General features: G+C 41.9%; 1 protein-coding gene across 2 annotated transcripts; it reads left to right on the forward strand.

Moving 5' to 3' along the window:
• Nucleotides 1–2952: 2952 nt before the first annotated feature.
• Nucleotides 2953–12110, forward strand: LOC115130480 (protein FAM199X). 2 transcript variants are annotated; one of them, XM_029661667.2, is made up of 7 exons: nucleotides 2953–3060; nucleotides 3512–3692; nucleotides 3794–4013; nucleotides 4089–4259; nucleotides 4346–4507; nucleotides 6101–6370; nucleotides 10691–12110. In XM_029661667.2, the coding sequence occupies exons 2-7, from the start codon at nucleotides 3526–3528 to the stop codon at nucleotides 10865–10867; spliced, it is 1167 nt and encodes a 388-aa protein (XP_029517527.1). In that variant the 5' UTR covers nucleotides 2953–3060; nucleotides 3512–3525; the 3' UTR covers nucleotides 10868–12110. The 2 variants fall into 2 exon arrangements, with proteins under 2 accessions (XP_029517527.1, XP_029517528.1); XM_029661668.2 differs by having other exon boundaries at nucleotides 4107–4259.
• The last annotated feature ends 441 nt before the right edge of the window (nucleotides 12111–12551 follow it).

Genomic DNA, 12551 nt, shown 5'->3' on the forward strand with positions numbered 1-12551 from the left:
ATATCTACACTTCTTGAACAAACCTATATTTGTGTAAATTATTTTCTAATTATGTATTTTAGCTGACTAGATTGTTAGTTTATTTCAGACCATTTCCGGATTGGTAGATGAGATCACATGACATGACATGCCATCATCATCATCTTTCTCTTCTTCTATGATATCATTGCGGTCCGCAAACAAACATTTAAGTACAGAACAATAACAATCTTTGATTTAAGTCCATGCCGCCACCTACTTTGCAGGAGCATACGATGAATCATGATCTGCCCAATTATGTACTACCATGAAATTAAAATAACAACCAAATAAATCCCTACTAACTTCTACCACACACTCCCCCAAAAAACCTTCCCCTACCCCATTAAAATTGATCTATATCATGCTGAAACTCTCCACCCTTAGGATTGTTCAGCATGTCAACAAACCAATTCAACAGTAACATCTGTTACCCCCAATATCTCTTTTGCCATCTCCACAATAACCTTCAACCTGGCATTTCTGCTTTCCATAACTCAGGTATTGATAAACATACCAATAAAAGCTATGAAGTCAACATTATTCATTATTCATTATTCAGTGTATATACTGTATATTCATGAGCACAAGATTTCTGAACAGGCCTCGAAACCATGCCAAGACCAGCAGAAACACCACCCTTGACATTCGGTCCACTTAATACAGGAGCAGCCATGGAAGCTCCATGATTCCACACTGTTGTACCTCCACCAATCTGTCTTATAGCCTCTGCATATAATACATAATGGCTAATGCTGTATCTCTGAGCCTCTCTAGCCTCTCTCTGAACCTAGCATCCACCAAATGCTGCACTATGTTCCACCCCACAATTACAACACTTAAGCTTCACATTGCTCCCACATTCACTGTAATCCTGTTCCCTTCCACACCTAGCACATTTCCTTAGTTTACATTGTAAATGGGGTGGCAGGTAGCCTAGTGGTTAGAGTGTTGGACTAGTAACTGAAAGGTTGCTAGATTGAATCCCCAAGGTAAAAATCAGTCGTTCTGCCCCTGAACAAGACAGTTAACCCACGGTTCCTAGGCCGTCATTGTAAATACAAATTTGTTCTTAACTGACTTGCCTAGTTAGATAAAGGTAAAATACATTTTCAAGAACAGCTACATGTCCCATTCTTTTGCATTTAAAACACTGCAATGGGGATGGGACAAATTCTCTGACATTGCTCCAATCTGTACTTTTCCAAACCTCATCAGCATTGATAAGCTTTCACTACCCTATTTCCTACTGATCCACCTTTTACCCTCAATCACTCTGCCTCCTTTCACATGTTCTTTAAAATCATCTATGGACATATATATTGGGACCCCAGCAATGACTCCCTTCAATCTAGCATAAGCATCAGGGACATGGCTTTTAATCTTCCCATTAAGCTTTTCCATTTTCAAAATCTTCTCTTTACTGAGCCTGGCTACCACAAAATATTAACAGTCTACCATTTCCAATGAACCGAGCTAATTTGACTTAACTTACCTGTTTCTGTACGGCATCAGTAAGTTGGATAGGGTGTAACACCATCACCGCTTTCCACTCCAAAATATTATTATTCTTGCTTCCTACCTTTGGCCCTCTTTATGCTTTCTTTACTCCACTGCCTTCTGTATCATGATCTCTCTTCTTCCTATGTCTTTCCACTACCAACCATTCTGGTCCTTGACCCGCAATCTCCCGTTCCATACCATCAGAACTGACACCCATATTGTTCGCATTCCTGCACAGCTGCGGCTTCTCCAACGCTCTCGTCAATTTCGTCCCCACTACTATGCGATGCTATTGGGTAAAGTGAAGACTGTGAGGATCATGTTAGGAGGTCTTGTTTGGATTGTTTGTGTTTCTGCGGATCAGAAGGAACGTTTGTTTAGTCTCACTCGATTTGATAAGCTTGATGTGTCATGTTTGTCTCTTCAGAACAGGGCACCTCTCAAGGGGGTTATATCTGGCATCTCGTGGGAAGTCGATGTTGAAGAGATAAAAAATATTCCTGGAGTGAGTGATGCACGTCAGATGAATTGTGTGGTGAATGAAGAAAAAGTGAAAACGTCTATCTGTTCTTTTGTTTTTTTATATGGACTCTCTCCCTACTCAAGTGGCGTTTGGGGTATATAAACTACAGAGCATGTATCCCAAGACCAATGCAGTTAGATCATTGTAAAGCTTTTGGTCATGTTTCAAGTGTTTGCAGAAGGGAGAAACCGAGATGTCCAAGTTGTGGAAAAGATAATGTCATGTGTTTTAAAAGTGATGAAAATGTGACATGTTGCAATTGTGGTGGCAACCATGAAGCCACGTCTTTCGAATGCCCGACAAGTGTGAAAGAAAATGAGGTGGCCAAAGTCAGGGCTGTCCAGAGCATTTCATATGCAGCAGCTGTTAAAAGGGTTGAGGTTTTGAATGGTGCACCTGAAGAATCCATGGTGGTGGATAGGCCTTCACTGCAGGGGTTGCTTTTGACAAGCAGGATCCTGACATTTTAACAGTTAAGAAGGTGGACTTTGTGGCCTTTATAGCTATGGTGATTAATGGCACTGCCAAGGTGGAGAGAAGTTCCAGGATGAGGATATCATTGTTGATACGGCAGATTTCTAGAAACATTTCTAGGCGGAGGAGTTACATGGGATATTGTCACACGCATCCTCTCAGGCCCTAGAGCTTGAGAAGGGAGATATTGAGATTCGAAAGAAGGAAGAAATTGGAGTTTTGTTTTGGTAAATGTACTATTTTATTTGGGTGGATTATTTCCCTATTACGCATGGATTTTCTTTTGGCCATGTTTTGGTTTTTCAACCCACCCAGTTGGTGGCGGCAATATACCTTTTAGGGTTGTTGTCCGCCATAAAACCCACAGAAGAAGAAGCTACTCCATCTACGTCATCTTTTTTTATTCTCTCGCAAGAGGGCGCTGTAGTTTTTAGAGCGTGGCATTGACGTGTGTGGTTGTGGAGTTGCGTCGTTTTGTCGAAATAATTTGCTCGGCGAGGCGAATTTGCAAATGGAGGAGGTTTTTCTCTGAACAACGGCAGGTTTGTTGCTTGATCAACTTATTCTTCTGTAAATCAGGCAAGATGTTATGCGAACAATAATGTCGTGGTATAATGGATTATCTCGAACAATCCCGCTGGCTTGCTGTCTTTTACGACTAATTTTCGCGACGCGATTTAGCTAAGTTAGCTAACGAGGCCTCGTTGTTTGCCTTCAAGATTATTCCGTGTTTTCTGTCCCAAATAACTTATTAGGGTCAACCATTTCGTTAACACTTGAAATTGACAAGGTAACCAGCCAGCTCGGAAGATTGTTGGAGAAGTTAACGTAGCTTGGTAGCGATAGCAATATTTTGTTAGTGTAACAGACCGCTAGTCGCTACGCTAGCTTTCTTGCCAACCAAGCTCAAGTAACTAACACGCTAGTGGTAATCTGTTTATGTAAGTGAAAAGAGCCTTGTTTAACATTTGGCCTTATTAACAATTTCCTCAGGGGGAGAAATCGTTATGTCTGAGGCTCTTTATGGAAAGTTCCTAGCCCCCGAGGAGCCCTTTCCACTGCTGTCGCAGCGAGGGAACTTCAGTGAGGCAGGCACTTTGGATGTCAGTGACTTTGGCTTTCAGTTGTCCTCTTGTCACCGGACAGACCCTCTGCGCCGCTTCCATAGTAACAGGTAGGACCTGATACCTGTTTGTGGCACGCCTAACAGCTTTCAAAACCAAACGGTAGTGTAACTTAGTTGTTCATATAGGCTAAACTAACCACTGTTTTCAGATGGAACCTGACTTCCTGTGGAACGAGTGTGGCCAGCTCAGAATGCAGCGAGGAGCTGTTCTCCTCGGTCTCCGTGGGAGACCAGGAGGACTGCTACTCCCTCCTGGACGACCAGGAGTTCACCTCCTTCGATCTGTTCCCAGAAGGAAGCGTCTGCAGCGACGTGTCCTCCTCTATCAGCACTTACTGGGACTGGTCAGACAGTGAATTTGAGTGGCAGGTAGGCTACACTTAATGTGATGACAGAAATATTATTGTTTACGTATGTTGGTAGTTGTTACATTTGGAGTAAAAGTTTTTTGCTTATCCACAGCTGCCTGGAAGCGACATAGCCAGTGGAAGTGATGTGCTCTCTGACATCATACCCAGTGTTCCCAGCTCCCCATGCCTTTCCTCCAAGAGAAAGACCAAACCACATAGAAATATGGATGAGCTCCCCTGGAGTGCTATGACCAATGATGAACAGGTATGGAGACCTGCTCTCAATTTCACAATGCCAGGAATTGTAAAGCAGCAGTTGCAGATGTGTTTCATGCTTTGTCTGCCTCTCAGGTGGAATATATTGAATATTTGAGCAGAAAGGTCAGCACGGAGATGGGGCTACGAGAGCAGTTGGATATCATCAAGATCATTGACCCGTGTGCACAGATATCCCCCACAGACAGCGAGTTTATCATCGAGCTCAACTGCCTGACTGATGAGAAACTGAAACAGGTGAGTGAATGGCACAATTAGAGATGAAATGGTATGAACATTTCATATCACGATTATAGTGACCAAAATTGTCACGTTTTTATCAGTCTTATCGCTGTATGGTTAAAATGTGCTGGACATGTTCCAGAAGTACTGATACACACACTGAAATCCTTTCACCAAGTTTTATTCTGAAAATCAACACAAAAAAACAAATAAAATTAGCAGCGCCATGCACTTTTTGTGTGCATAAACATTAAAATAATAACATTTAAAGATGGCACCATGTGACCATGAGAGGTGAAAGTTTCCTTAGTTCAGGTTTAAATGAACACACCCTTAAGTAAGGAAATAAACAACAAATAAAATTAGCAGCACTCACTTTGTAGTGAGGCACAACAACCTTCATCGGCCTCAGAAAGCCAGGCCTCTCAACAATTTGAAATGGCATCGTGTCCTTTGCAATGCAATATGAAAGGGCTGCAGTGAGGTCTCAAGCATTTTTTTTTATGTGGGTGCATAAGCAGCCTGCCTCTTAAATGCTTGCTTGAGTGTCTGTCACAACTGGGTGAGGTACCAGTAGTATCACCAGGTTTGCCTTCTGCACGCCCACTCTGTAAACAAGGGAATAGCAAATGTATTAATATTGGTGTTACATTATAAGTATTATTCACTTATGCACACTGTGTGTGCACACTGTCTTCTGTGTTGCATTTGAGGCTATGCAATGACCCCATGCACAATTTACACAACTACAAATGAGTCTTAAGAAAGTGATAGTAATTGCAATGAACACAACAATTGACATAAATACAGTCTTGTATGGGAGTCTGTAAGTGTTGGAACACTTTTACAACCAAGTCGGCGTCTGCCGGATTTTAAATGAACAAAATATGTTGGTTGGGTGACTAAACCACATAACGTGGTATCGTATGCAATGGGCAAATAGTCTGCAGGTTCATGAGTAGGTAACACTGAAAGCTTCAGTTCACATTATTGACAAGCTATTAGCAAGTTACACATACCATGATATTTTCCCCCGTTCTGAAGTCCCACATCATGAATTGAGCTAGAAGTTAACTTACCTTGCATTTGCTATAAAGTAGTGGGTGGTGGTCATGAAGATGACTCAAGATTTGAAGTTATGCCCCCTTTCGCAGCAAATTTTTCATTTTTTTCCCCTCTCCATGTGCTGCAGACAGGGTGACCATCTGCGATTTAAGTTTTCCTCTGCACTCTTGTAATACCTAAAATACGACACTTCAGATTTGGTCCCCTTAGAAGGCTGAAATATCTCCCGAGCGTTGTCACTGCTTTCCGCCATGTTTTCACACCAAAACAAAACCTACGTTGCATGCTGCGCTTGTGTCAGACTGTTGATGCTGGACAGTATTTACTGTGTGTTTTTCAAACCGTGTTTTAATGATAATTCAAATTGGAAACGGTCATACTAACTTGTAGTTTATCGTGAAACCGATAACCGTTTCATCCCTAGGTGCAAAATGACAACATTCTTGTCCTTGGATTGTGGCCCTGTATGATGGGCAGTATACTCTAATCTAAATGTTGTTGGAAGTGTGTTGAACCTGAGGCCTAAACGTTCCTATCGAACAGGTGAGAAACTACATCCGGGAGCACAGTCCACGACTGCGCCCCTGCAGCACCCGGGACAGCTGGAAGAGGAGTGGCCATAGCAGTGCTAGCAACAGCGGGGTGAGTGGGGCCAGCAGCAGCAACGCTAGCATGGTCAGCAGTGCCAGCAGCTCCACCGGATCCACAGGCTCCACAGGCAACTCTGCCTCCAACTGCAGTGCGGCTAACATCAGCCGCGCCCACAGTGACGGGAACCTGTCCAGTGCTGCTGAGCGGATCCGGGACTCCAAGGTAAGGAAGGGGCTTCACTTTGCCTGTTAAGAGTACACTATGGCTGGTATTGTGATCCTCCTCATCAAATACTTTGGACTGTACCAGTGTCTTCATTTGCCAGTAATTGCTGGCTTTTGGCAGATAAAAATTACATAAAAGAACAACGAACAAAAACATTGCTGGACACATTGCCCAGCAGAAAATATCCTGATGGAATTGAATCTCCTCTATAAACACATTGACTATGCATGGAGGTTGGTTTAGTTTATTTTTACTCTTCCTGTCTGTCTTGAGCTTGCACTCTCGCTAGTGAACTTGCAAATTTGTATCAACTTGTACTGGCTGCAAAGTTTCCCGCACCATTGTGTCGGTAACCGACACAGCTGTATGTGCAGTACCAGTCAAAAGTTTGGACACCTACTCATTCAAGGGTTTTTATTTGTACTATTTTCTACATTGTAGGATAATAGTGAAGACATCAAAACTATGAAATAACACATATGGAATCATGTTGTAACCAAAAAAGTGTTAGACAAATCAAAATATATTTTAGATTCTTCAAAGTAGTCAACCTTTTTCCTTGATGACAGCTTTGCACACTAGGCATTTTCTCAACCAGCTTCATGAGGTAGTCACCTGGAATGCATTTCAATTAACAGGTGTGCTATGTTAAAGGTTAATTTGTGGAATTTCTTTCCTCAATGCTTTTTGAGCCAATAAGTTGTGATAAGGTAGGGGTGGTATACAGACAATCCATCATTATTTTTAAGACCAGGGCAGTCAAATGTGCAAAATTTCAAGAACTTTTCAAGTTTCCTCAAGTGTAGTCACAAAAACCATCAAGCACTATAATGAAACTGGCTCTCATGAAGACCACTACAGGAAAGGGAGAGCCAGAGTTACCTCTGCTGCAGAGGACGATACTTTCTTTAGAGTTACCAGCCTCTGAAATTGCAGCCCAAATAAATGCAGTAAGAGACGTATCTCAACATCAACAGTTCAGAGGAGAATGTGAATCAGGCCTTCATGGTCGAAATGCTGCAAAGAAACCACTGCTAAAGGACACCAATAAGAAGAGACTTGCCTGGGCCATGGTCCATTGCTTGTAAACACGAGCAATGGACATTAGACCGGTGGAAGTCTGTCCTTTGGTCTGATGCGTCCAAATTTGAGAATTTTGGTTCCAGCCGCGGTGTCTTTTTTTAACACTTAGATGCATAGTAGGTGAATGGATGATCTCCATGTGTGGTTCCCACCGTGAAGCATGGAGGTGGTGTGTTGCGGTGCTTTGCTAGTGACACGGTCAGTGATTTTATTTAGAATTCAAGACACTTAGCCATGCTGGTTATCACAGCATTCTGCAGCGATACGCCATCCCTTCTGGTTTGCGCTTAGTGGGAGTACCATTTGTTTTTCAACAGCACAATGACCCAACACCCTTCCAGGCTGTGTAAGGGCTATTTGACCAAGGAGAGTGATGGAGTGGTGCATCAGATGACCTGGCTCCCACAATCACCTGACCTCAACCCAATTGAGATGGGTTGGGATGAGTTGGACCAAAGCGTCAAGGAAAAGCATTGATAGTTAGCATAGCATTTAGCGTTAGCATTCAGCAGGCAACATTTTCACAAAAACCAGAAAACCATTCAAATAAAATCATTTACCTTTGAAGAACTTCTGATGTTTTCAATGAGGAGACTCTCAGTTAGATAGCAAATGTTCCGTTTTTCCTGAAAGATTTTTTGTGCGTCTTTCTTCCACATTAACTCCATAATATCGACTGAAACATGGTCAAGGTTGTTTAGAATCAATCCTCAAGGTGTTTTTCACATATCTCTTCATGATATATCATTCCTGGAAGTCTCCTCTCTGTCTCAATCACATGGATGAATGCGAGCAGCTTGGAGATTACACAACAATTTTAACAAAGGACACCGGGCGGACACGTGGTAAATATAGTCTCTTATGGCCAATCTTCCAATGATATGCCTACAAATACGTCACAATGCTGCAGACAACTTGGAGAAACGATAGAAAGGGCAGGCTAATTCGTGGTGCTTTCACAGCCATATAAGGAGACAATGAAAAACAGAGCGTCAAAAATCCTGCTCATTTCCTGTTTGAAGTTTCGCCTGTAGCATCAGTTCTGGGGCACGCACAGATAATATCTTTGCCGTTTTGGAAACGTCAGTGTTTTCTTTCCAAAGCTGTCAATTTTATATGCATAGTCGAGCATCTTTTTGTGACAAAATATTGCGCTTAAAACGGGCACTTTTTTTTTTATCCAATAATGAAATAGCGCCCTCATAGGTTGAAGAGGTTAAGAGAATGCTAAGAGTGCAAAGTTGTGAAGGTAAAGAGTGGCTACTTTGACAAATCAAATGTTTTTAATGCTTTTTTTTGCTTACTACGATTCCATCATGTGTGTTATTTCATAGTTTTGATGTCTTCACTTATGTTAGAATGTACAATGTAAAAACCCTTGAATTAGTAGGTGTCCAAACTTTTGACTGGTACTGTATGTGTGTACAATGCATTTGGAAAGTACTTTATTTGTATCTTTTTATGTTACCCCCCTTTTCCTTCCCAATTTGCAATCCAATTACGATCTTGTCTCATCGCTGCAACTCCCCACCGTGCTCGTGAGAGGTGAAGGTCGAGTCATGCGTCCTCCGAAACATGACCCGTCAAACCGCACTCCTTCACACCTGCCTGCTTAACCTGGAAGCCAGCCACACCACTGTGTCGGAGGAAACACTATTGAACTGATGACTGATGTCAGCCTGCAGGCGCCCGCCACAAGGAGTCGCTATTGCGCGATGAGCAAAGTAAAAAGCTGTATCCTGTTTTCATTGATCATCCTTGAGATGTTCCAATCAAGTTGTGTAAACATCTATCTGTGGTAAATTCAATTGATTGGACATTATTTTGAAAGGGGCACACCTGTCTAAGTTTGACAGTACATGTCAGAGCAAAAACCAAGCCATGATATGTCTAAGGAGTTGTCCGTATAGCTCTGAGACAGGATTGTGTCGAGGCACAGATCTGGGGAAGGGTACAAAAACATTTCTGCATTATTGAAGATCCCCAAGAACACAGTGGCCTCCATCATACTTAAATGGAAGATGTTTGGGACCACCAAGACTATTTTTCTAGAGCTGGCAGCCTGGCCAAACTGAGCAATTGGGGGAGAAGGGCCTTGGTCAAGGAGGTGACCAAGAACCCTATGGTCACTCTGACCGAACTACATCGTTCCTCTGTGGAGATGGTTGTTCTTCTGGAAGGTTCTCCCATCTCTGCAGCAATCTACCAATCAGGCCCTAATGATAGAGTGGCCAGATGGAAGCCACTCCTCAGTAAAAGGCACCTGACAGCCTGAGATTCTCTGGTCTGATGAAACTAAGATTGAACTCTTTGGCCTGAATGCCAAGCGTTACATCTGGAGGAAACCTGGCTCCATCCCTAAGGCATGGTGGTGGCAGCATTATGCTGTGGGGATGTTTTTAAGAGGCAGGGACTGGGAGACCATTCGGGATGGATGGATGAACGGAACAAAGTACTGAGAGATCCAAGATGAAAACCTCCTCCACAGCGCTCAGGACCTCCGACTGGGGCGATGGTTCGCCTTCCAACAGGATAACGTCCTTAAGCACGTAGCCAAGACAACGCCGGAGTGGCATCGGGACAAGTCTCTGAATATTCTTGTGTCCCAGCCAGACCCTGGACTTGAACCTGATTGAACATCTCTGGAGAGACCTGGAAAAGCTGTGCAGCGCCGCTTCCCATCCAACCTAACAGAGCTTGAGAGGATCTGCAGAGAAGAATGGGAGAAACTCCCCAAATACCGCTTGTAGCGTCATACCCAAGAAGACTCTAGGCTGTAATCGCTGTCAAAGGTTCTTCAACAAAGTACTTATTAAAGGGTCTGAATACTTAGGTAAATGTTACATTTCAGATGTCTAAAACTCATTTTTGCTGTTGTCGTTATGGGGTGTTGTGTTTTGAAAAAAATCAATTTTAGAATAAGGCTGTAACGTAACAATGTGGAAAAAGTCAATGGGTCTGAATACTTCCCGAATACTCTGTGCATGCATGCATGCATGCATGCATGCATACTGAGTATACAAAACATCAAGAACACCTGTTCTTTCCATGATATAGACTGACCATGTCAATCCAGGTGAAAGCTATTATCCCTTTTTTATCCTTCACTTGTTAAATCCACTTCAGTCCAGAAGGTGATGCAGTGCCTCTTACATTCTTTGGGGAGAACCCTGCATCTTGTGTGCTTGGTGTGTCACTGCCACACATTTATTTATTTTCCTATTTTTATTGTAGAAACGTTCTAAGCAGAGAAAGCTGCAGCAGAAAGCCCTGCGTAAGAGACAGCTGAAGGAGCAGAGACAGGCCCGCAAGGAGAGGCTGAGTGGCCTCTTCCTCAACGAAGAGGTGCTGTCACTCAAAGTCACAGAGGAGGAGGACCGTGGAGAAGATGTGGTCGACGTCTTGATGTGACAAGAGTGAATGAGTCAGTGTTCCTTCTTAATCTTAAGCCTCACAATAACATCTTCCACAAACGTCACAGGTGGTCCCACATCCTAGAGCCTAGTTTACGTCGAAGCGAAGCTGCACTATTGGAATCAGTCTGGAGTTATTTTATGTCCTTAGAACTGCACAGAATTCTAATAACTGAAGATGTATAAACATTGGAGTATTTTTCTGAAAATGAGTTCAAGTAAAAACTACCAAGACTAACTTCATTCTGGTGATTAACTTAATCTTGAAGGCATAGAGGGAACACTGAATCAATGCATGGGAAGTCATCACCGTTGGCATTGTGGTGAATAAACAGTTGGCATTATGAGTTGTAAATGCTTAACATATTTTCAATGGCTTATTGTGGTTTTTGTATATAAATATAAATGCAGTTAAATCATAAAGAACTGTTTTTACATAGTTTCCCCTTAAGTTAAGGCCTACATGTTCATAAACACAATAGGGTTAAGTGGTGATACAGACATGGGCTCTAACAAATACATAGAAATTAAGCATTTAATCCTACATTGTCAAAGGTGATTTAATAAGTCACATGAATCTGTTTTGTTTTCCTTGTGTATTTTGTGCATGGGGGGGTAGACTTAAATTAAATGTAAAATAATGCAGCTATCCAGTGCAAATGAGAGATTCCCATATTGAATGCTATTGAACTGTAGTATGACTGCATGTTCTTTAGATAGGAAGGTATTTCTTGACATCTTTGCTTACTCTCTTTGGATATTGTGGTGGACCCCACCCTGTGGAGCGACAGTATTTACTCTTTCAACATGAACACAACACTAACTACTGTACATCAGAAAATGTATTTACCTAAAGAAGCTTTATCACCTGTATATGTCGCTTTGTCTTTTTCCTGTATAAAGTTTCCCCTTTTGAGTAATTATAAAAACAATATATTAGATCAACTAGATGTTGTGAGTAGATCTTTATTTTGAATAAATAAATGAATAGCCATGAAATACCATTCATTCGGTGGGAGAAAAAGGTTGCTGCACCAAGTTAGGGAGTATTCATTGCTTGCTTTCTTGGGTGTCCAATTTCAAGTTGCTGTATATGCCACTGCAATGTATTTTTGACGTGAGCGAGATATTGGGAAATGTAGTTGCAGAACAGAAGCATACCAGAATGCAGTTGTTTCTGTGTGATCTACTCAATAATGTAATGCAAAATGAGAAATAAATTGTCATCGCATCAAATTTTCCTTCAGATTTGTGTCTTGATTTTCACGAGAGAGCGATATCACCTTGATTGACTTTATACGTTGATAAGCCATACTTCTTGATTGGCTATTGCAACACAATGGCCGCAATGGAGCAATGTCCTCCAATATTTGTTCACTCAAAAGCCACTTACAAGGGCAAAATACAAAATCTCTGACAGAAATTACAATTACACATTGTAAAGATATTAATTCACAAAATGCATGCTAAATATGTCTATTACGTTACAATCAAACTAATCCTAAAATGTAGTCGTTTTATCTTGTTAATAGTACATTTTACAAGCCTATTAGAAGTAGTACTTAATGTGGTGGTAACATGTCTGGGACTAACATTTGTTAAGACTAATGTATTTTATTGTTGTGTTTACACATCAGTTCAGTATGTGGAACAGCATGCAGTGGCATAGGAGTTCATCATTT

The sequence above is a fragment of the Oncorhynchus nerka genome, linkage group LG6, assembly GCF_034236695.1.
Source record: "Oncorhynchus nerka isolate Pitt River linkage group LG6, Oner_Uvic_2.0, whole genome shotgun sequence".
Taxonomy (NCBI): domain Eukaryota; kingdom Metazoa; phylum Chordata; class Actinopteri; order Salmoniformes; family Salmonidae; genus Oncorhynchus; species Oncorhynchus nerka.